A 25,226-nucleotide genomic window follows, 5' to 3' on the forward strand; every position below is an offset into this window, starting at 1 on the left:
ACGCCATTCTCCTGCCTCAGCCTCCCGAGTAGCTGGGACGACAGGCACCCGCCACCTCGCCCGGTTAGTTTTTTGTATTTTTAGTAGAAATGGGGTTTCACCGTGTTAGCCAGGATGGTCTCGATCTCCTGACCTCGTGATCCACCCATCTCAGCCTCCAAAAGTGCTGGGATTACAGGCTTGAGCCACCGCGCCTGGCCCTTATTTTTAATTTTGAAGATAGGGGAATGGAAAACTTATCATTTTCTCTAAAATAAAACAAAATGGCACCATTTATTTTCTGCCTATATGGCTGTTGGTTTGGTTTGTATTTATGGGGTCAGGGGCTCCCCATGAAAAACCAAAGTTGCTACACTTGAAAGCCGTGTTTTTGCAATGCCAGGCACTCCTCGGGACAGGCCAATGACAAGGTCCCGCCCTCTGGGAATTTCCACTGTGTGGTTGTCTCTTGTGTCCTCTGCCTTCTCTGGCCTCCTCCTTCTCCTGGGGGGGGGCAGGAAGAGAGGCCCCTTCTCATTCCTTCCTGACACCCCCCACCTGTAGTAGAACATCTCCCGGCAGGCATGACCTCAGACGAGAATCCTTGCTCTGCCAATCCCCATCGCCAGTCCCCTTCCACTCCCACATCACTGCCCGGCTCCAGACTGTGCGCCCGCCGGGACACTCACTATTTGGCAGAGTCGTTGAGCTGATACTCCCGGGACCGGTTGAAGCACTCTTGGATTCCTGAGTCGCCCCAGAGCCGCATCATGGCAGAAAGCAGCTCTGCAGAGAAGGGCTCGGTGTCTTCCATCCGACTCACCACGTCGCACACCATCTTGGCGTCAGCCTGTGAGAAGAGGTGGATGGTGGGCTTTGAGACTTCGGTGGGGACAGAAGACCCCTGCCAGCCAAGGGCTCTCCCCTGGCTGGGACTGTGATAAGGGCCCAGCCAGGGTGGCAGTACCGCAGCTCAGCTCACAGCCTGCTCTGGGCAGGGCCACGACCTGAGCATGCACAGTCGGGGTTCATGGGGCCTGTGGGGCCTTCTACCACATGGACATCCTAAAGCAAGAGCTCCAAGCCACAGCCCATGGGGCCCCAGAGTTTTCCGGGGCAGGAAGGGAGAGTGGGCTGGGCTCTGTTCTCCACCCTCCAACTCAACCAGCAGCTCTGCTTTCATCCTGAAAACACAGTTATTTTGTTTGGGGGAGAAAAAAAAATCAATGTTCTTTGCTGAGTTGTAATTTTCTACACTTCTTACGCAGGCTGGAATGGAGTCCTTAGAACTGGGCTATGTGGAGGAGCAGGTGTTTCGGTGGAGAATTCTGGTTAGCTGAGGGATGGGCCACAGGGGGGCTGTGCCTCAGGACTGGGGGAGGGGAGGGGCTGGTTGCCAAGTGAGTGCAGATGGCAAAAATATCTCATGCCAACATTAAATCTCAAGAACTTTGGTCCTTGGATTGCTCGAAGTCAAAGGCCATTTTATTAATTTTTCTTGATTTGTTTGTGACCTGGGGCCTACCTTTCTCTGGGGGCAGGGGAAGCCCCTAGGTCAGGTGAAACATGGGAATGGGAAAGGACAGGTAATGAGCTTGGAGCGCTCTCCTCCTCTGCCTCCTCCCTTCCTCCTTGTCTGAGTGGGTGTAACTGAATTTGCTTAAGGTGCACAAGTGTAGGCTGAGCCTTCTTGAAATTACAGAAAAAGTACTGCATAATTAACAGGATTCTTCCCCTTCCCCTCATCCTGGATATCAAAGTAGGGTCACCTGTTTTCAAAGACTACAATCACATGCATGTAACATCACAACCAGGCGTGTGGTGGTCTTTGAAGACAAGAAGGCTCCTGGAGACATCCCAGGACTGCACTGTCACCGCCACCTTGCACACGGGAGTAGTAATTAGTATACAAAGGATTTGGTGGACACACTCTGTCCTCAGAACCTCCCCCACCTCAGGAGCGAGTGGCAGGAGCTGTGTCATTGGGCCTTTCACCCCTCCTCTGCCCACACCCGTTGTCCTGCGCCTCTTCAGCTCCTCCTGCTAAAGGCACTGTATATTTCCTGTCTGCTTGATGTTGAGTATGGCACAGGACTCGCCACGGTCCACAGAATGGTGCAGGAGTGGCACTGTGCCAGCTCCTTGAGAGGCCATGTTTCTGCTGGTCCTCATGGGCCCTGCCATCGCCATGAATATGCCCAGCCTCTGTCATTCATCCTGGGAAGAGGACCTGGGGAGCTGGTGTCCTGGGGGTGGGATACGGGACAGAGTGGAGCCTGCCCTGGGTCTCTGATCTGCAGCAGAACTAAGTGGTTGGGTTTAGGAGAGGCTTGTTAGACGGCATTGCTGTGGCACAGCTAATACAGTATTACCATCCCCACTTCACAGTGGGGAAACTGAGGGCCACAGAGAGGAAGACACTCACTTCACAACCTGATGGTGAGTGGCAGGGCTGGGACTCAAGATGAGGTGCCTTTGGACTCTAGGCCCACCCTCTGTGATCAGACCCCCCCTGTGCTGAGAGCACCCTGGATGGCCGACAGTGAATGGTAGAGGGGTCTAGACCACAGCTGAACTGGCCTTGCCCAGGAAGATCTGCGCTCCGTCTGAGGCAGCCACAGCCTTTAGTGTCCAACTCGGAGGAGGTGAGAGCAGAGCAGGTGCTGCCCGGGCCACCCTCCTGCCTCTGCCCATGGAGCTCACTGCCTCAGATGTATAGCTGGCTGCACAGTTTGGGAGTTGGTGCCCAGGACAGACAGGAATGGGCAAACACCCCGGCTTCCTTGCCCTCCCAGGGAGGCAATTCTGAGACAAGCTACACAGTCAGACAGGATCCCACAGGATGGAGCCCCAGCTGCCAACGTGGCAGGCCACCCGTCAGTTCCCCTTCATGGCTTCCCTCCCTTCCTGTGTGGCTTCCCCACTGCCTCGGTGCTTCCTGAAATGACCTCCCAAATAAACTCCTTGTCTCACCCAAATCCTTGTCTCAGGGAAGCTTCTAGAGGAACCTAAACCTCTAGACGCTGTCTTGAGGACAGCAAACCCCTGTCTCAGCCCCGGCACCAGACATACCCTGTCTTCTTGCTCTTCACATGTCTCTGTGGCTGACAGGACTTTGCTCAGACCACTCTCCTAACCAAAGTGCAAGCTGACCACCACCCGAGTGGCCCTCTGTCCCTGGCTGAATCCTAGCAGGCCCTGAGAACATCCCTGCCTAGTGACCACTGCCTGTCCGGGGCACCATGCTTCAGGGTGTGCACCAGCTGAGTGGCACTGCGAGATGTCCCAGCAACAGGGAGAGGCATGGCTGGGAGCACAGGGCTGGGCCAGGAGTGTGCTGGACCCTGAGTCCTGTGGAGCCCAGGCCAGCTTCCAGTCCATGCCAGGCCCTGGGAACCAGGTGTTAGATGCCAAGGCAAGGAAGAGGGTCGATGAGTGGAGGAGGTGGCTGGTGGGCATGTGACCATGCTGGGCCACCTGTAGTCTTTCCCTGGGATTTTTCAAAGGGGGAAGCTTAGGAGGATGTGGCCCCACAGCCACTAGTATCACTGAGACCAGTGTCCCCCAACCCATGAAGAAGCCTCTCAGAATAAAGCTACCAGAAAGAAGCAGGGAAGTGTCATGGTATTTAGGTCCCCAAGGCTGGATCCCCTTACCCTTCATGTGACCTGGCCTGTGAGCCCTGTCCCGTTGGTTTCTGCCACTCACACTCACAGAGACCCTGACTACTACCGGGCCCGAGACAAGATGCTCAGCACTGGAGGAGGTGGAGGCAGGGAGCTGGGGGCCCTCCTCCAGCTGCCTTACCCCTGCTTTCAGCCTGCATGAGTCCTGGAGCCAAGTAGAGAGACCGAGACCCCACTGGGGTCTGGGAGTGGCATACACCAGGCTGACCATCTCCCCAGTTTCACGGGCTCTCCAGAATTGGGATATTTTATTCATGTGTGCATTATTACTATTAATTTGAGACAGAGTTTTGCTCTTGTTGCCCAGGCTGGAGTGCAGTGGCATGATCTCAGCTCACTGCAACCTCCGCCTCTGGGGTTCAAGAGATTCTCCTGGCTTAGCCTCCCAAGTAACTGGGATTACAGGCATGTGCCACCATGCCCAGCTAATTTTGTATTTTTAGTAGAGACGGGGTTTCTTCATGTTGGTCAGGCTGGTCTCGAACTCCTGACCTCAGGTGATCCACCCACCTTGGCCTCCCAAAGTGTTAGGATTACAGGCATGCACCACACCGCCCGGCTGCATGCAGTATTATTATTAGACAATTATTCTGCCGCAAACCCCTTCAACTCCCAACCCTCTGATTAGGCCAGAGGAGACAGACTGATTGCCCAGCCCATGGCACGTGGCTCTAGAAGTGAGTGGGAGGTACGGAAAGTCTGCAGGCATCCTTGGGGATGGGAGAGACACAAAGAAAATGAGGTCAGCATCTGGAAGTTTTGTGGCCAACAAAAGGTCTATACAAAAGAAGTGTGAGGCCAAAGCTCATCCAGAATTGAGCTGTCCAGCTAAGGTGCCATTTACATGTCAGAGCCTGTCCACTGCAGAAGGGCGGTGAGAAAGTTCTGGCAGCTGTGCCCCCTCCCATTGCCTGTCCTAGGAAGGAAGCTACAATGGTGCAGAGGCTGGAAGGCCAAGTCCCCATGCTGACCTGACTCAGCTCCCAAGGGTCAGTATCCCCAACACCCCAGTCCTTGGGGTCTGACTTTGCCCTCACCGGGCATGAAGGTTGTCCGAGCCCCCCTGGCAGCAGTGACCCGGAAAGCCAGCCCTGGGGCCTGGGCTTTGGGTGCCCCAGGCAGGCAGGGATGACTCAGGGCAGCAACAGGTGGGTGAGCAGGGGCGGCGCCTCCACCTGGGGCTAAAAACAGTGCAAGGACTATGAGTCAGGGACCTGCAGCGATCCTGCTCCTCGCGCCTGGCTGACCTCGGGCAATCTCGGGGTACTTTCCCATCTGAGGAATGCGGGTGGTGGACCTGGCAAGAGTTTTCCAAACTTCCTTCTTTGGGCCCCACCTTCACGGTTTCTGCAGATCTGTGGAGCACCTGAGTCAGAACAAGTCAGGACCCGAGAGCAGGGTAGGGGACACCTATGAGGCAAGACCTTCCCTGGACCTGAGGATCACATGCTAACGTGGGGGCCCTGGAGCCACAACAGGCTTTGCAGGAGGACACTCAAGAGGGTGCAATTTACAAACTGAGGCCACAAAGCTACTGTGCTTCCACGTTTGAGCTTCCGTGTGTGGCCTGGAATTTAATGGGTCCCACTGCAGTAGGATGCATTCCACAGCTTGGGGACATCTGGGATAGGTGATTTCCTGGGATTCTCCAGCAGACAGCCCAGGGGTCTAGGCCTTCCCGTTGCGGACTGGGAGGGGTCCTGTGCTGGCAACAACACCCCCTGGGCCCCCGCCCCTCCTGCTCTCTCCTGTCTTTCACATTGGCTCAACCCCTCAAACTCAAAGACCAGGAGACCTGCTTGATTTCACTGCACCTTCCTATGCCAATGTCCTGCGGTTCCTCTTTCAAATCTGCTTTCAGCTGTCTGCTCCTCCCCATCTCCTCCCCTACTTCTGAGTCCAGGCCTCCATGGTTCCCTCCCAAGGCCTCCCAGACTTGGTCCTTCTCCTCTTCAGCCTGTTCCCCACATAGCAGGAGACCATTAGTTTCCTCTTAATGTCGATTCCTTCTCCTTTACAAAAAGAATCCAGAAATTTTTAGTTGGGCACACTGATATCCAACTAGAAGGCTGATTTTTTTTTTTTTTTTTTTGCTTACAGCTGGTTGTGACCATGTGACAAATTCTGCACAATGACAGGTAAGCTGAAGTGAAGTAAGGCCTCAGGAAAGGTTGTTTTAAAGGTAAGGGGCACCCTTTTTCTCTCATTCCCTCTTTCCTAATGCTTGGAACTTGGATGTGATGGCTGGAGCTCTAGCAGATAAATGGGATCATGAGGACAAGGTCAACACCCTAGGGATAGTGGAATAGTGATCCAAAAGCAGCCTAGGTTAAGGACCAGACTCCACGCTATCTGAAGTCATCCTCACACTATCTTCAGTGTGTATTTTCTTAATACTTAAATTCAACTTCTGTCTTATTTAAGGCATAATTTCCAGAGTCTCTGGTATTCAGTTAAACTTAATCCTAATGGGTATAGCTCCTCCTCTCAACAGCTGCCCATCATTCCTGCATTCCAGACTCCTTGGGGCCTACGAAGCCCCTGCCTGCCTCTCTGTCCTGACATCCTCCCACTTTCCCCCTCTCATGGGGCTTCAGTCACACAGCCTTACTCCTGTTCCCCAAATAAGCTGACAATCCTACCTTAAGGTGCTCCATCTGCCCAGATCACTCTGGTCTCCGTCCCACCCTATCTCCAATGTCACCTCCTCAGGGAAGCCCACCTCCCTGCTCCCACAGCGCACAGCACACACCGCGGTACAGCTGGTGCTGTATGTGCCTGGCACTCAGGGCAGGGACCGTTTCCTGACTTCTCACAGTACCTGGGCCTCACACAGCGCCTGGTAGAGAGCTGGTGCTTAGCCACGTTTGCAGGCTGTATGGATCCTTGGCATTTTAATATGAGGCTTGGCCCCAGTTTCTCACTCAGTCCTATCTATCCTCCAGCTCTTGTCAGTTTGTATCTCATTTAGTGATTACGGCAGGTGGGTATCCTGCTTAGGTGAGGCAGCTTGCTAAAGATCACACCGTCAGTAAGGAGAGCCTGGACTCAAAGCCAGCCTCCTCTATGTGCCACAGCCAGCAGCTCTGGACTTGACATCTCAGACAAGACCTGGCCGCCTGAGGCCCGAGCTGAGAACTAACTGGCACCTAACCTAGCCCCCAGGCAGAGGGGAGGGAGATGCATAGGACAGAAGGGCCAGGCCTGAGGGGAAGGAGGGGCTTTGCCAGCACAAAGGAGGGTGGCGGGCTTCACAAGCAATTACTAGAGCCAGGGGAGGCCCTGCTCCTTTGTCTGCCTGCTTTCAGGGGTCTGGGGGATGGGGCTCACACTGAGCCTGAATTTCCTATCCAAGGCTCCTCGTGGGCCTATGGGGTGTGTGTGTGGGGTATTTTCTAGCACCGTTCTCTCTGCTACGGCCCCACCACACTGCTGTTTCTTGCTGGTCAGAGCATGCCTGGGTGCCCAGGCCATATGACACATGACAAAACACACGCATGTCCTCTGGGCAGACTCACCAGGTGCTGTAGTCTGATTGTTTACGTCCCCCTAAGATTCTTATGCCGAAATCCTAACCCCCAAGATGCTGGCATTTGGAGATGGGGTTGTTGGGAGGTGATTAGGTCTTAAAGGTGGAGCTCTCACGAAGGGGGTCACTGCCCTTATAAGAGAGGCCCCAGAGACCCACACCCCTTCCACCGCGTGAGGACACAGCAAGAAGGGGCCGTCCACGAGAAAGTAGCCCCCACCTGACACTGATCTGCCAGCACCTTCATCCTGAACTTCCCAGCTTCCAGAATTGTGAGAAATAAATTTCTGTTATTTATAAGCCACCCAGCATATGGTATTCTGCTATAGTAGCCTGAATGGATGAAGATACCAGGTCTGGCCTGTGAGCGTTTACGCAGGGCAGACTGCTAGAGCTGACTTCTTTAGAAAACTCACGGGGTGCTCCTGCCCAGGCAGTGCTGCAGGAGAGACGGCAATGACCGCTTCCAGGTGGCAGTGAAGGCCTGCCCGCTCCTCTCTGCCCAGCCCTGCTCTGCTGGGCAGCTGCCCTCTCTGCCTCTGTGGCTTTTTTCTCTTGTTTTCTGGCAGAAGAGCCCTAGTTCCCAGAAGGGAAGCACCCTTCTCCAACCCAGTCTGAGCGGTTTGCGTTGAGCTGGATCTCCCCTGATTCTAGGGGTGGACACATGCTCTGGGCTTGGACAACCCATCTCACTGGCCTGTGAACAGTCTGGCTTAGGCAAAGAATCCCTATTTGTCAAATTAGACTAACAATCAGTCTCCAGTACCAGCCAGTCCCAGGACACTTGCAGCAGCTAGTAGGAAAGGGAGGCTCTCAAAGGGAGGGCCCCTCTGAGTGTGCAGCCATCACTGAGGAAAGCAGAGCTGAGAGGGAGGCACCTGAGTCACGATAACATGTCAATGCCTGGATCCAGCCGTGCCTGCAGCCACAGAGACCTCTGGGCTTTCTAGTTACTTGAGTCGATCAATCCCCTGCTTTGAAAAATCCAGTGGAGGATATGTTGTTTGTTTGTTTGGTTTATTTTTGCACTTGTACCCCACATAGTCCTATTACGCTCCCTAATCTGCCAAGGCTAATGTGGGGCCTACCTCCTGCAGGAAGACCCCTCCCATTCCTGCAGCACCACTGGCTTTCCCGGCATCTGAATCCGATCCTCTCTTACTATCTGGCCACACCCCATGCACAGTGCCCACATGCCGTGTGCTGTTTCCTGTGTGGGCAGCCCCTCTCTCTCCCATGGGACTGGCAAGGCACTAGCTGTGTTGTGAGCACTGGCCACGTGCTGCACATTGAAGGCAGTCTGGGGGATTCAGTAGCAGGCAGTCCTGTAAGGAGTTCATGGCTATGCGTGTCTGCCTGAGGCATGAAGGAGTGGGCCCCTCTTCCCACCACTGTCCCCATGGGTCTGAGGCCCAGCTACAGAGACGAGGGGAGGGACTCTCTGTTGTGTGTGGGGAAAAACCTGACTGCGTTTCCTCAGATGTGCAGGTGCAGGTGGGATGGGTTTTGCAGTCATTAAGGGCCCAGAATGCCCCCACCTCATCATTCCGCGCCTGCTGGAATCCACCATGGAATCCAACATCTGACTCTCCTGCCAACCCACACCCTTCGAGGAACCTCCTCTGCTCACTCCCTCCTTGGACTTTTAGTCTTGCTCCACGCAGCCTTCTGGGGGCTTCAGACTGCAAATTCAGGAGCTACCCAGACCTGAGCTCCAGCTTTAGCTTCCAGCTTGAGCAAGGGGTATCACCTTTCTGAGGCTCAGTGTTCTCACCTGCAAAATGGGGATGACAGCACCATCATTTTCTTTGCAAGACTGTTGTGTGAACAAATGGAGGGAAGTGAGCACAGGGATGGCCCTGAGGGGTGGGCTGCGCTGGTGGCCACCCAGTGGATGAGTATACATGGTTCCACCTCATGGGCTGCCCAGGGCTGCCACATAGAGATAAGAGCAACCTGCCCACCCTCATGATGATCGGGGGCATGGGAGGAGGATGGGACTCTTCTTTAGGGCATGGCTGGGGCTGTGCATTTGAGCGTTAATAGTAAGCGAGATGCCATTCTTACGGGTTTAGGATCAGGAGGCCAGGGCAGGTTGTCATTTCTCAAGGCCACCTACAGGACTCTTTTCCACATCAATGATTTAAAGACAGCAAGAACATATTTTTTTCATAGTAACCAGTACAATCTTTCTGGTTAAATGATATCTCATTCTTAATGCTGACAAATAAATGGCTCGAAGCTGCCATGGTGGAGGTGAGGCATTCTGGGGGAACCTCGAGGCTCTGGAGAACCCCCTATGTAAACTTTGCACTACACCTGTGAGCAGCTGGAGAAAGGGGTGGGCAGGGAGAGGAAGAGGCCTGTGGAGACAGGGCCCAGGGAACATTCCAGCATTGAGAGGGGGTGGGCAACTTGGTACAGGTGTCCCCCAGAAGTGGGTTGCTTTGGGCTGCTGCTGGGGAGCAGGATGCCCAGGAGGTGGTGGGGTAGTGACGCTCCGGAACTGGCAGTACACAGGGGGTCCCTTATCCTGGCACACAGGCCCTGTGTCCTGCCACGAGGACATGTGCTGCCGGCAGCTGGTCACAAGTGTGCTGGGGAAGCAGTATCCCGGTGACAATCAGTATAACAGCCCATGGTGCCCAGCAGGGAGGGGTGCTGCTTCCAGAAAGCTCTCTCCAGTCAGCCAGCTGGTCCCCGGAGATAGAACCCATGCTCCGAGGAGGGGTGTAGGCTCCCAGAGCCCAGTCAGGGCCCTGAACCCTGTGCACCCAGCTCCTACCCACCAGGACATAGACAGTCCCCCTGCACCAGCTTCTCCTGCCATAGCACCTCCTTCCCTGCTTCTCAGAGATGTAGCAGATGCCTGTCTGTCCTGTGCCACACCCCAGGGGTGGTGATGGTGACCAAGAGAACCTTAGCGACAAGGATAGAAGACCACATTCTCCACTCACTCGTCAGATACTGCAGTGACTTGGAAAAGCCCAGGTATATTCTTTGTGTGAAACTGGGATGGCAAACTGCACTTCTAACAGTTGAGTCTTCAAAACCCTTCCCTTCTCTTCATGGCAATGTAAGCTTTTCAGCAAATATCAGTGGCAAAGAGGCTTGGAGCTAAAGCCTAATAAAAGGCCTCTTCTCTCTCAAGGGATGAGGTACCAAGGATATGATGGGGAAATGAACAGGGATTTTAATTGTGTGACCCAAGTTCAAATCCTGGCTTCTGCATCTTTTTAACCCTGTGACCTTGGACAGAACACTTAACCTCTGAGCCTCTGTTCTCTCACTACTTCCCACTGCACAGGGCTGTTTGTGCAGATAAAACGGGTTGAGGATGTGACACAGCTTTGCAACATGAAAGAAGCCTGCAAATGTTAGTTATTATAAGCAAAGATGAAATGCCTCAGACACAAACAACAAGCTGACACAAAATAAGCCTGCTTTGTACAAGACTTTCTAGGCAAGCATGATAATCTTGATAACAATAATCATAGTAATTATTATAATAACCCCTTCCATTTGAGGAGCTGCTTTGGATCACTCAGAGCTTTCCTCCATCTCTAATCTTTTAGGCCAAGTGAAGTGTGAGTCTGCAGACATGCACGCGCGCGCGCACACACACACACACACAAACCCAGTCCTCCAGTTGCACGGAAAAGCCTCCATCTGGCCCCACCCTGCCCCATGTACTGTAGTTGTCCCTGTACCCACCAGGGGGCAGGAGTGCACAGGCCAATGGGAGAGGGAGCGGTGAGCTAGACCCGCCCAGTCAGAGACCAGGTATTGCAGGGCCGGGCCCGGCGGCCATCGCTGCCTTCCTTGGGCTGCCGACTTGCTCTTCAATGGGAAGGGGCAGAGAGACCCCAGCCACTGGGGGCCCAGCCTGGGCACTGCAATTCCAGGCAGAGAATTCTGGGTACTTAGTAACTAGCGATCCCACCCAGGCCTGCACATCTGAGGAAATACCATCACATTCTCTCCGTTCTCTCCGGCACAGGAGAGAGCCCCCTGCCCCTCCCTTTCTGCAGCTGGGTCTCAGAACAGTGGGGAGCACGCCCTTCCGGGGCGGGGGTCTGCTTTCCTGGCCCTGGGCTGGCAGATGCCTCTCTGCCTGTGACTCTCAGTGGAACTGGTACCAAATCGCCACCCCAGGGGCACGTTAGACATTTGTGACTTGTCTTTGGTAGTGGCAACAACTGGGGTGCTGCAGGCATTTGGCGGCTGTGGCTCTTTCCTCACTTGGGCTTAGGAGTCTGAGCAAGGCCTGGACCTACAGAACGTCGTCAGCTCACAGGGTCTCTCGAGGAGGAAGGGGACCTCATGGACCCACCATTGTTTTAGGGAAGGGAACCTTCCTGGTTCCCCAAAAAGATCCTGCAGCAGAACCAAGGGTTCAGTACCATCTCTAATCTTGCTTTCCTTTTACAGTTAGGATGATGATCCTCCCACTCTCTTCTTTCAAATCCATCCATCACCCCGTCTCCCGCCAGCCAGCCACACATCTGCACCACCTACCCAGGATACCTACCTATCAAACCTTGTGCACCTACCCATCCATACATCATCTACCCATCAGCCACCCTAGTTCATCCATCCACTCACATCCCTCCCAATCCACCACCATCCCCTCCACTCTTCCCTGGCATCTATCTATCCCTTAGTTACTCATCCACTCCTGTTTGATCCAACTCGCCTCCCACCCAGTCATTCTCTCCTTGATCCACTCATCCATTCACCCATCTACTATGTATCCATTTACACCTGCTAGGTGGCAAACACTCAGTGGGGTCTGGGCCTTAAGGACTTTCACATTCAACATAAAGGGAATCTCCCCAGCCCAGTAGTTGGTGCCTTGAACACAACGGGGTGGAGGGAAAGCAGCCGCTGTGGCTTTTCCTGCCTCTGTCCCGTGGTCCCCTCGGTGTCAGGGGTCCGTGGCTGTGTTAAGGAAGGCTTTCCTGAAGTCTCCACCTGCGTTGAGAAAGCAGTTCAAACCTTCTGGGTGCCCCAGGATTTGTCCTAAGCCCTTCTGAGAACCTTCCCTGCCTGGACCCAGGCTGCCTCCTGTGGAGGTAAAGAAGGCTTGGGTTTTTTGATCCTCACTTTCTTTCCTTTTCAGCCTCAGAACTCAGGGATCTTCCAATGACTGAGAAGCAGGTTTTTCCTAGACAGAAGCTGCTTACTATGTTCCTTCCAGAACCAGGGGCCAGGGGGTGGGAAGGCAACTGTGGCCCAAGTCCTCTGAGGCCCTGTCACTGGTTCCCGCACACCTGAAAGTTTTCATCCAGAAACCACTTATCAGCAGCTGGTGCAGTTTCCCATTCCTGGCCTTGGGCCCAGTTAAGCAGGAGCCATAGACCTAGGACTCTTCCTTCCCCACAGACCGGAGGACATCTCCGTGTGAAGCCCAGGGCTGAGTGCTGGCAACAGAACTGCCAGGCCTGGACCCTGCCGTGCCCATGCCTGCAGTCTAGTAGGGACATCAGATCCATCAGCGCCAGCTGGGGAGGGGGGAGGCCACCCCAAGGAGGCAGGGGCTGGGCCTCAGGAGGAACAGCTTTGTGGATGGTGGCATGACGGGCTGTGTCTGGGAGACATGGGTCTTCCTGGGGGCTCCTCGAGAGGTGAGGAGGGAATTAAAGAGAGGTGAGGTGAGACTCAGGCAACACTGAGGGCCTTGATGGGCAACAGTGGGTCCTGGAGGCACCAGATGCCCTGGCAGCCATCAGCAGGGCCTGAGGACAGCAGTGGGGTCATGCAGCCCTAGAGCGTTAAACTTAGGACAGCCACCCTGTGGGCACGCAGATGGCTCAGGGGCTCGAGCACAGACAGCCTCTCGGCCAGGTTGCTGGTCATGCCTATGAGGGGGTGCCCTGCCCCTGGTGGGCCAGCCAGTGTCCATCCTGGGGCAGCCCTGGTGGGGGGAAAACACTTCCTCATAGAGCCTGGCAGAGGAAATGCCAGGCCTTTCATGTGTTGGGGCCTGGGACATTCATGTTTTCTGTGTGGCCTGGGCTTCTGGCCTCTTCCTGCAGGAGCAGGGGGGTTGTCAGTCCTGCCAGCATCTGTGTAGAGTGGGCATGGGGGCACCAGAGGAGCTAGTGGAGGCCTGGCAAGGCACGGCGGGGAGAGGAAACGCAGGATGGAGGCCCTGCTCATGTTTTTTTTTTTTTTTCTGAGTCAGAGTCTCACTCTGTTGTCCAGGCTGGAGTGCAGTGGTGCGATCTTTGGCCCACTGCAACCTCCGCCTCCCGGGTTCAAGCAATTCTCCTGCCTCAGCCTCCCGAGTAGCTGGGATTATAGGTGCCTGCCACCAATGCTCGGCTAATTTTTGTATTTTTAGTAGAGATGGGGTTTCTCCATGTTGGCCAGGCTGGTCTCGAACTCCTGACCTCGTGATCTGTCTGCCTCGGCCTCCCAAAGTGCTGAGATTACAGGTGTGAGCCACCGTGCCTGGCCCCTGCTCACTTTCATCAGCAACAGAAGCCTGTCCTGGGCCCCCAGGGGCAGGGGTGTTTTTATGTCAGCAAGGTTTCTGACCACCAGGAAAGGGGTGGGGACGCCGTCTGTCCAAAGCTTCAACCACTGCCCTTCTGGGACAGCCTTAAGTGGTGCCTCTTTCTCTTGGTGCCCTTCTCCCCTTGGCGGGTCCAGACCCCCGTTCTACACCTCCTGGGTATCTCTCCTGGATGGGGGCTCTCTGGATAGCCGCACCACCAAGCAGGCACTATCCTGTCCCAAACAAGCTTTAAGGTGAATGGGACAGAAATTTCCAAATCCATGATGCCCTCACCCTCCACCTCCTTTCCCCTGAGCCCAATGTTCTAAGATAGGAAAAAAGAACTAAATTGGATAGACAAAATTTCTAAGAAATGAACGAGGGCAGAATGAAATTACCCACACAGAGCTCATTCAAAGGGAAGAAAAATGATAATGGCCAACCTCATCTCTTCAGAACACGAAGTGACGATGGTGAATAGTTTAATTACAGCCGCCTCGGCTGTGAGACATTAGCAATACAGCCATGGAAGAGAAAAGATGGAGGCTGCAGCACTACACACAAGGTGCAGGGTGGGAATGGGCAAGTCCTGAAGTTGACAGGGTTGGTCAACTGGTGCCTCTCCCCAGGCTGGTTCATCCCTCTTGCCTCCTTGTCCCTTCCCCAGGGACATTGGCTCCTGTGCCGTTCATCGGAGTGGCCAGATACTGTTTTGTTAGAAAAGGTGCAGATCATGTTGCTTCCAGGATCTCAGAGCTTTGGGCTTCAGGTCTCTGCCTCTGACTGGCTTTGGGACCCTGAGCAAGTCTTTTCTCCTCTTGGGGTCTTAGTGTCCCCAGTGCATAAGGAAGGGATTGGCTAGATCAGCGGTTCTCAACGGGTGGCCAGTGGACCCCGAGGGGTCTCTGAGATCCTTTCAGGGGGGTCCATGAAATCAAAACTATTTTCTTTTTTTTTTTTTGAGACGGAGTCTCCCTCTGTCACCCAGGCTGGAGGGCAGTGGCTGGATCTCAGCTCACTGCAAGTTCTGCCTCCCAGGTTTACGCCATTCTCCTGCCTCAGCCTCCTGAGCAGCTGGGACTACAGGCGCCCGCCACCTCGCCTGGCTAGTTTTTTGTATTTTTTAGTAGAGACAGGGTTTCACCGTGTTAGCCAGGATGGTCTCGATCTCCTGACTTTGTGATCTGCCCGTCTCGGCCTCCCAAAGTGCTGGGATTACAGGCTTGAGCCACCGCGCCCAGCCCAAAACTATTTTCATAACAAAACTAAGATGTCACTTGCCTTCCTAACAGTGTTAACATTTGCACGGACGGTGCAAAAGTAGCAGCAGCAGATACAATTGTGGTCCCTTTAGCCAGAAGCCAGGCGCCGGCACTGGACTCGGCGCCGGACTGCAGAGCTGCCATTGCACTCCCTACGACCATGCATGCCCAAGAAAGCAAATGCTGGCTGGACTGAAGAACGTCGTTGGTGAAGGAGTAAAAATTACGACTTAAAAAACATTCCACTCTTGAGTACATGTCTTAGAATTCTGCGTGACGATGACATGGGAAGCAGGCACAAAACCCATGCTGCAAATGTAAGGGTGGCGGCTGTACTGGGGAAAGGCTGAGTTGCAAGCTGGACTTGCCCATTCCTTCATGGGACACTGCTTTTCCTTGAAAAGCGTGAGAGGCCAGCAATGGGATTTCAGACTGGGGTCTCTGGCAGAAGTTCTCCCAAAAATGAACCAGTGAGCCATGATTTCAAAGAAAATCACTGACGTATTTGTTACCAAAATTAAAAAATTCTGGCTTTCAAGTGAAAACCCAGAATTGTGGAAGACTCATGTTTACCACTGTAAACTTGATAACTTCCCAATACCTAAAGCTTTTCTCAAAGATCAGTGTCGATATTAACAAATGTGAGTTTTTGGTGTAATACGCTGAAATGTGTCAACATTCAGATCTGTGTAACTCATGAACCAATATTTTCCACATGACCAAAATGGTGTTAAAAATCATTCATGGTAAGAGATCCACTCAAAGTGCAAGGCAGGCCAGTGAATTTTAACGTAACAGAACAGGAAAGGGTCATTGACCAGCATAAGCAACACAGTGAGACCCCATCTCTACAAAAAATTAGAAAAAATTAGCCAGGCGTGGTGGCCACCTGGGAGTGGTGTGTACCTGTAGTCCCAGCTACTGGGGAAGCTGAAGTGGGAGGATTGCTTGAGCCCAGAGGTTGAGGCTGGAGTGAGCTGTCATCGTGCCACTGCACTCCAGCCTGGGCGAGACAGATCCTGTCTCAAAAAAAATAAGAAAAGAAGGGTCATTGATAACACTTTCAGATTCCACATTGCAACTCTCCTTTAAGAAACTACCATTTGCCAAGTTCTGGGAGTTTCAAAGAATAATTATCTGAAAAGGCTAGTAAAATACTCCTTCCCTATTTGTGTGGGGCCAAATTTTTCTTCAACCAAAACAACACATCACAACAGAGAGACAGCAGAGACACGTGTGAGAACCGAGCCATTTTCTATCAGGCCGGACATGAAAGAGATTTGCAAAAATGTAAAACGATGACATTCTCCTTACTAAAATATTTTTGAAAAATACAGTACTTTTCCATAAAATTTTGTTTATATTAATGTGTAATGGACTTATTATAGTTATTTTCAAATAAATATATATTTTAAATTTTTCTTAATTTTAATTTTTAATATAATAAAAATTGATAGATATAACCTACATAAACAAAATGCTTACTGGGGTCCTTGATAATTTTTAGGAGTATAAACCAAAATGTTTAAGAGCTGCTGGACAAGAGCATTCTTTCCCAAACATCATACTCTAATATCTTCATAAGTTCTGCCGAAGTCCTGCATCAGCTAATGGGCAATACTTATTGTTTTTCCTTGACACATCTTTTTACCCTATAAACATCATATCCCTATGATAAGTGAAGAACTTGTATAAAGTATTTTAAATAGAAAATACCCATAAGAATAACTACAATGAGAGCAGAATAGGATTCTAAATTCTCTGGATCCCTTGCCTGTCGAAGGCTCTGGGCTTGAGGCCTTGATCTCTGTTGACCTAGGAGATAGGTTCAGAGGTGTTACGAGGGCCAAGTACCAGTCTGAGACTTTCTTTTTTGAGGTTCTCAGACAAGCTGAGAGAGAAGAAGGAACCACTTTCCGACTCGGTGAGCCCATGCTATTAAATGTGTGAGCCTTGTCCCACTGAGCCATCTCATCTCACAGAGCAGTGGCATGTGTCCCACTTGGAAGGCCCTGGGCAGACCGCCCCATGCAGCATATCCCAGGGCTGGATGGCGAGGCCTCCACCTGCGGAGGTGTGGCTCATTCTCAGGAGACCTTCTCATGGTGAGAGTGAGGCTTTCGGCTACAGCCACCACCTCAGGAAGGAAATCCAGAATTATGAGTCTTTGCAGAAAGTCAGTGGTGGCAGGAAGGTTGTCAGGGTTGGGGTTGAGGAGGGCCCTCTGGGTTCAGGGGTCAGGGCTGGCTGAGCCAACCAGTCCAGAGGGATACAGCAAGCCCAGGCTGTGGCCGCTTCAGTGTTTGCTGCGAGCCTTGGGGCTCAGGTAGACAGACACACAACCACACATGCACTCAGGGGCCTGGTGTCAAGGAGGGACCCCAAGAGATCATGACAGCAGCCAGTGTCTAGTGAGCACCTACCAGGAGCCTTACCCCATTTGATGTTCACAAGTATTATCATTTCCCCCATTTTATACTCAGACAAACCAAAGATCGGATGGGTTATGAGACTTTCCGACGGTCCCTCAGCCAGTAGGTGGTAGAGCTGTGACTGAATGCCAGCCGCCTGACTCCGGAGCCCACATCGCCAGCCCCGTGCAGCCCTGCTTCCCTGCGATTTAGTGGCCTCGTCTTCTGAGAGGAAATGGAGGCCCGGGAGTAGGAGGTGGGGCCATCAGTAAGCCAGGGGCAGAGCTGGCCCAGAGCCTGGCAGCCCTGTCTCCCCGAGGGCAGGGTCAGGGAAGGCTGGCCCTGGGACCTCTCCAGCTGCTATCACCTGCTCTCCTCAGCTCCCAGAGGGCTGGGCTGGTGCCCACCCAGGGGAACTGGCGTTACCGTGTTGATGCTGTTAGTGTTTACATGCGGCAGGTGGGATGGTGACAGGTGTAAAAACAAGGGTGACAAATACTCCTGTCAACTAAAACACAGGTGAGGCAGAGTGGCGCCCATGGCCATGAAGCAGCTGGGCTAGGCAGGGAGGTCCCAGCAGGCCGTGCTGGGTGGGGCAGGAGGTGGACAGTGCCGTGGAGCCAGGGCTGGATGCCAGCTTCTCTGACTCCCAGAGCCTGGCTCCTGGGGTACAGAGGGTCAGGGGCTGAGCCAAGCCTCTGGGATTCATCTGCCAGGCTATGTTAGCAGGGAGGGAGGAGGGAGAGGATGTGTCCCTCAGGTTCTCAGTTCAGCGCTGGGCCAGGTGGGTGGTCTGCTCCAGCCAAGGCACCATCACCCCAACAGCTTTCTCTGAGGTTGAGATCAGGGTGCATGGCCTCTACTTAGCCCTGCCATCCTCATCTTCCCTGACAGACTGGGTGACTCTAGGTATGGGCTTAGGCCCAGGTGGGGAAGGGTGTCAACTCTGCCATCTGCTGGGGAAGAGCTGCACAGGGCTCACTGGGTGAGAGGTCAGCACTGCAGCTCCTAACCCAGTGGGGCAGGGGGAACCGGCTCAGGTTGGCACTCACTCTCTGAAACTACAGGGCCACCAAGTGTCACCTGGGCTCAGGTTCCACTCCCCTCCAAGGCATTTCTTGCTTTCCTTCATCCCTGTCACTCCTCTTACCCTCTTCCATGCCTCTCTCCCCCATCTCCACTCCCAAGCCCCGCACCCTGGCCAGGGTAGATAGAGCCAGCCAGTACAGTTAGAAAAAAGGAGTTCCTTTCTGCAGGTTGTAAGGCTTAGAAAACAGAAGGTGCACTGGATCTCAGCCCTCTCATGGCCTGCTAGTTGGGAACTTTTCTGTAGGCCACAACCTGCCATGTAACCAAGTTGAAATCAATGAAATGTGAACGTGAAGCATACCACTTCTGGGTCAAGGCTCTTAAGATGTGAGTGTGTCTCCTGTACGCAGATTATGACAAAATCCTAGGGGGTGGTAGTGCTATAAGATGGAAGGTGTTGGTCCATGAGTCACTGTGTGGAGGAGAGCCACCCACCCACCAAGAACACCTGCCCCAGACTAGTAGATGAGCAAGAAATAACCTATTGCATCTGAACCATGAAACATTTTGGGTGTATTTGTTATAGCAGCTAGGGGCACTCTTTCTAACACATTCTGCCATTGTCCTTCCTCTCCTGGCTTTTGTTCTCTATTTGACATCTGACCTCTGTTTATCCTACATTGTGGATTACTGAGTACGGTCCCTCTTCTAATGCTTTAGTGAGCAATAGAGTGCCCTCTCAATAAGGCTGTAAGCTGGTGAAAGAGCATAGATGAGTTTTCTGGAGTCTCAGAGATCTGTGCTGTGCCAATACTCGCCCTAAAAAGGGTAAAAGTCATGCTCCACAGCAGCATCTCTCAAGCCTCAGTTACTCACATAATTTTTGTTCACCACTGTATCCACAGAACACTGCAGACACATAATAGGTGCTCAATAAATGATCATTAAATTTTTGCTGTGTTTGTATATGACCTGTACTTTAATTTACTTAATATTTTTTTTCTCTTTTCTTTCCTTCTTTCTTTCTCTTTCTCTCTCCTTTCCTTTCCTTTCCTTTCCTTTTTCCTTTCCTTTCCTTTTTCCTTTCCTTTCCTTTTTCCTTTCCTTTCCTTTTTCCTTTCCTTTCCTTTTTCCTTTCCTTTCCTTTCCTTTCTTTATAAAGATGGAGTCTTGCTCTGTTATTCAAGTTGCAGTGCAGTGGCAAGATCATAGCTCACTGCAACCTTGAACCCCCCCGGCTCAAGCAATCCTCCTGTCTCAGCCTCCTGTGACTACCTAGGACTACGGGAGCACACAACGTCCTGCTGATTTTTTTTCTTTTTTCTTTTTTTTTTTAGAAATGGTGTCTCACTGTGTTGCCCACGCTGGTCTTCTTGGCCTCAAGTGATCTTCCTGCCTTGGCCTCCCAAAGCACTGGGATTATAGGTATGAGCCACTGCATCTGACCTAATATTTTTCTTCAGACTTTTTCTACTGAAATTTATTTCAAGCAAAAGGAAATTTAGTACCAACAATGTCTGTGAAAGGATGTATTTAATATGCTAGCTTTTATCTTTTTCTAATATCCATGAAAATGAATTCACAAATATAGAGATAAAAATCAACATGTTAATCCATCATGCCAGCTAAAACTGACGTCCTTTCCCCACTCTGGGGAGCACTGCCCCAGCACCCGGCACAGCAGGCACGGCTGCACATTCTTCAGCTCTCAGGGAGCAGAGCGGCACACGCAGGGGCAGAGGGTCCGGGTCTGGCCCCGGGCGATGGGACTGGAAGCAGCGCACTTCACCTGCCTCTTCTCCTAGCAGAAGGGCCTTGGTTTCTGGTCCTGTGAGGCCTGAGAACAACCCTGATTGGCTGGGAATGTACAGTGCTTGCAGGCAGGCAGCAGTCATGCCACTGAGTCCAAGCTTCCAAGCCCGCAGACCTCCTGCTCCCTTCTCTGTCCTTGTCCCCACCCTTGGTTCCTTGGTCTTGGTTTCAAGGTGGAATGAGCTCACTGGTGGACTCCCCAAGGAGTGTGTGGCATCCTATGGGAAGGGAAGGGGCATCCACGCATTCCTTGGCTGGGTGGGAGAGCTGACAACATGAATCTGTCCCTACCTCCTCCTACCATCTCTCCCCACCTCTAAAAGCCAACTTGGGGCCTCATGCTTTTTGACAGAAGAAGATCACCTCAAATATCCCAGACACAGTTGCAGGGGGCCCAGGGGCTCTGTTCTGTGAAGAAGCTTTGTTGTCATGGTAACTTCTGGTCTCCTAGTGGCCACTGTCCTCGTAGAAGGGAGCTGAGAAGCAGCAACAGGGACCCCGCCTTGCCTGCCTGTCCCCACAGCAGCTAGAAGAGCACTTGAGCTTCAGTGAGGCAGGTGGGAAGGGGGCTGTCTCCCGTGCCTGGGAGAGAGCCTGCAGAGAGCCATAGAAACCAAGTCCAGGACTGCTTCCTCCCAAGCCTCTAATGCCCCATCCAGCCACATGAACTTCAGGGAAACCCCCAGAAGGAAATTCTGTACCCTTCACCACAAGTTAAGACTTTACCTGATGAAAAGGTGGGGTTGGGGGTCTCTGGCCCCTCCATCCTAACCCGTCCTCTGAGCCGGCATCCCCCTCAAACCACTGTCCTCCCCCTCCTCCTCCTTTTGTCTTGCTGCCTCCCTCTCCACTCCATCATGCCCACTTCTCCTCTTCTCTGGGCGCCCAGCCTTGTGGGTGCCGGTTCACCTCAGTCCGCTGTGAGCCCTCCTCTGTCTCCACTGTGGTCCCGTTCCACCACCCAACATTTAGGTGCCAATGTTCCCAAGGGCTCAGTCCTCAAACCCCATCTTGCTTTCCTGAGTCACCTTCTCCCTGAGCCAGATCCTGCCTGATTTTCCTCTATGCAGAGGACAACTGGATAACCCCTACCTAATCTCTGGGTCAGTGGCCTTTCAGACTCAACTCAATGTGTCCCCAGTAGGACTCCCCTCCTGGTTTCCCATCCAAGGCTCCAGCATCACATTCCTTCCTGCCTGATTCTCCAGCTTTCTGCCCTATCAGTACGTCACCACCACGGCTGACTCAATATTTTAAAAAATGTTATTAAATTGGACGCATTAAAAAAAAAAAAAGCCAGCTTATCCTAGGCCACAATATCCACAAAACCGGAGGTTTGTGTGCTAATTTTTCTAATATACACTAAAATAATAAAACTATTAAAACAAAAGATGTTGGTCTGTATAAACTGCCAGGTCATTTGTGTGCCCCAGGAAAGCCCACACCACTCTTTGGGGACACACAGTCTCTATTCCAATGGCATTTCTGTGCTTCCCATGACGCAGGCTGGGGACCCCAAAGTTGGCTCCACTCTTCTCTTCCTCCTTTCCTGTAGCTGGCTGATTCCCCAGGTCATTTACCCTCAGGAAGGTGTGAATCTGTCCCTTCTCCTTACCCTGCAAGGACACCCCTGCCTCCCTGCATGGATGAGGGCAGCGGCTCCAGACTGGCCTCCTAATCTCCCTGTTGTCCACCACTGAGTCTTTCAATGGTGCCATAGTGGAACCCTGCGTGCTCCCCACTGGCCGCCATGGAAGAACCAAGGTCCCTTGCCCACCAGCTCCTTCGACTCCTCCCATCTGTTAGCTCACGCTCATCTCACCATCCTTCCTATGGAGGAGCTGAGGAAAGACCTCTGCTGAGAGAGAGTGAGACAGTGGCCTGAGGGAATGGAAGACACACCACGGTGGCTCCACCAGGAAATGTCAAGTGGGAAGCAGTGACTCCAGCAAGGTCACCACACTTGTGGGAAGTGCCAGGGTGTGGCCTCAGAGGATCTGGGCTAGTTATGTGACTCCCTGTGACTCAGTTTCCTCGACTGTAAATGGTGTTCTCCCTGCCATGCTGTCCTCCCAGGGCTCCTGTGAGAACCCAGGGTCTGGGGAATGGGCTCTCTGACTGTGGAGCACTTAAATCGTGGGGTGTGTGCATGTGCCCAGATCCATGTCAGTAGAATGAGTAATAACAACAATAACTACAAAATCTGCTGAGTGAAGCTGGCTTTGTGAGACAAGCCATGGTGCACAAAAAGGAGAGACATGCAGGAGCCTCTGGGGTCCGATGTTTCATCTCCCAGGCCAGCTGGCCACCATATCTCCCTACCAACACGGAGGCCCATCCACTGCCCTCCAAGCTGAAAGGGACTGGGGCTGCCCCTCCCAGGATTCTGGGAAGGAGGGAGCTGGCCTTCTCCGCCTGGTGAATCTTGGAGGCTGGCAGGAAGAAGTCCCCAGAAGGGAGCAGCCACCTCCTGGAGGGCACTGGGCGCTTTGCATAAGAACCAGGCCTGTTTCTGTAGCTCCAGGGGGAGACTTGGGTGGGGGCACGCCTGGGACCACCAGACCAGAGTTCTGCCCAGTGACTGCCCCCAAGATGGGCCGGGGTGGACCAAAGTACACCCTCCAAGGAGAAGTCGCTACCTCAATTAGCTCTCCTCCCAGGAGCGGCTCCACTGATCTCCTCAGAGGCACAGCAGGCTCCCAAGGGCTGCAGCCCCCCGCGGCCCCCAGCCTTTGCCCAGAGTTCCCGGCTACATTGTGCCCGAGGCCCCACGCTGCCCTTTTCACTCCCTTTGCTTGGCCAGCAGTAGGCAGTGCCTTTGAAGTCCTGTTTTCTGGTCCAATTGGAATCTTTGCTCAGAACCAAAATTAGAGAGGCTGCACAATCAGCTTGCAATTTAAAATGCCACCCAAGCCTCCCCCCACTCCCCCCTTTTTAAAATGTCATCTTAATTAGATGAAGCCTGGCTTCATGTTTTCTGAATTTCAAGGTAGTTTCTCTAGGACATTTCCCGCCTTGTAGTTATTTTGATCTTTAACATAAGGTGGAGGCAGTGACTGGAGGCTGGTCTGCGGGTATGCAGGCACCTTGGCCCTCAGCAGGTTAGCCCTGGAGGCTGAAGAAACACTGATCTCAGGGGTCTTGGGGACGGCTGGTCGTAAGTCCACCCCACTAAATTCAGCACTACCCTTTCTGGGCCTCTCTCTGGCAAGGGGTTCTGCTACGGGTTGGGAGGAAACCCTGAAGGGGCAGGGTCAATTTGGCCAGCTCTCCTGTGTCCTGGCCAGTGAACTCACTTCCCTGCCTAAACTCTGCAGATTCCGCCGCAACAATGAAGGGGATTTCCGAGAGTGTGGGCTGCTGAAGATTCCGGGTCATTCTAGGACCCTGCATTAACACCACTAACTCATGCGAGGAAGGCTTCTGACTAACCTTCAGTAAGAAAGTCTGCTTGGTGCCCTTTTGTCTTCGACGCCCATCAACACCTGTCAATCATTCCTTTCAACAAAGAGGGAACAGGGAGCAAGCAGTGGGACTGGGCTCCTCAGCCTGCTGCAGCATTCAAAATCTGCTGATGCACAAGCTCCATCTCAGAGGACGGCAGGGAAGCTCCCTGTTAGGAGCTGAACTGTGTTCCCCCAAAACTCATGGGTTGAAGTTCTAACCCCCAGGACCTCAGAATGTGACCATATTTAGAGACAGGGTCTTTAAAAAGGTAATTCTGCTAAAATGATTAGATGAGCTCTAATCCAATAGGACTGGCGTCCTTATAGAGATTGAGACACAGACTACAGAGAGGGAAGGCCATGTGAAGACAGGGGGAGAAAACGGCCATCTACAAGCCAAGGAGCAGAGGCCTCAGAAGAAACCAACCCTGCCAGCACCCTGATCTCAGACTCTCAGCCTTCAGAACTGCGATTATGCTTTGTTATGACGGCCCTGGGAAATGAATACAGCCCCCACGGTAGAGTTCTGCCTGGGGCTGGGAATTAGGGTTCTCTCTCCATCATTCCAAACTCTATCTACAAGTCTATGTGGGGTCAAGGTCCTTCCTCCCCTGAGCCTCACCCCCTGCCCTCCACCTATCCCTTTCGAGGCTTTGCACACCCACCAGCCTCTTCTCCACTAGAGGGCCTCGGCACTGGCTCCTCCTGCACTCGAGTCTTTGCCAGATTGGCTCCTTCTTATTTTTCCAGTCTCACTTTAACCCCCAAGATAAGGCTTTCCCTGACCACCCCCACCTCCCAATCTAAAGCAAGTTTTTCTCATCCTAACATGATTTTCTTTAACAGCACTTATTGCAATTAGACAGGTTTGTTTCCTTGATGACTGTTTCTCTTCCTAGGGGAATTGTAAGCTCTGTGAGGACAGGGCCCACATCTGCTTCATTGACTATTGTGTTCAGTTACAAGATGCTGCTCGTGGAATAAATGGACTCTAGGCTATACGTTGAGATGGGCACCAGGTACCATCTCCTTGTCGTGGTAAGGTCTGGCGGGGTGAGCTGAAGGTGGGGTCAGGAAACAGGAGAAATGGCCGAGAGCCTGTTCTCAAGGTCTCTGCTCACCTCAACAGGAGACCCAGGAGAGCCTGGCTGTGGGGCATACTAGCCATGAGGGTAGCTGCAGTGTCACAGGGGGAGCAGAATAAGGTGCCGGCTAACCCTACCTGTCGTGGATGCTTCCAGAGCAACTGGAGAAATGAGTGCTGATGCGCTCCAGTGGAGGTGGACAGTGTCCTTCCTTGTCACCCACCTATTCAGCTGAGTATCAACACAACCCCACCTGTGCAGACTGCATGTGGAGGCATGGGCCAGGCCACCAGCTCTCAGCCAGCCAAGGTGGGTGGTCGGTGAAACTCTGAAACTGAGTCATGGATGGTACAGGGCTGTCTTCTGGGGTGGAGGCATTTGTTTATTATGTAAATTTCAAACCCTCTAATATTCCTCCTAAGAAGTTGTCTGGTTTGGAAAGTTGTGAATGAAAACCGAAGAAAAAACATGAACTAGGCAGAAAA

At 52.8% G+C, this 25,226-nt stretch overlaps 1 protein-coding gene across 2 annotated transcripts in view; it reads right to left on the reverse strand.

Moving 5' to 3' along the window:
• GNAO1 (guanine nucleotide binding protein (G protein), alpha activating activity polypeptide O) overlaps positions 1-25,226 on the reverse strand; it is a 166,592-nt gene that overhangs the window by 28,232 nt on the left and 113,134 nt on the right. For both annotated transcript variants that reach the window (XM_011971907.1, XM_011971908.1), the window contains exon 4: positions 669-829. In XM_011971907.1, the coding sequence (XP_011827297.1) occupies positions 669-829 (161 nt within the window). The remainder of the gene's footprint in view (positions 1-668; positions 830-25,226) is intronic.

Source organism: Mandrillus leucophaeus, unplaced genomic scaffold (assembly GCF_000951045.1).
Source record: "Mandrillus leucophaeus isolate KB7577 unplaced genomic scaffold, Mleu.le_1.0 Scaffold125, whole genome shotgun sequence".
NCBI classification, from domain to species: Eukaryota; Metazoa; Chordata; class Mammalia; order Primates; family Cercopithecidae; genus Mandrillus; species Mandrillus leucophaeus.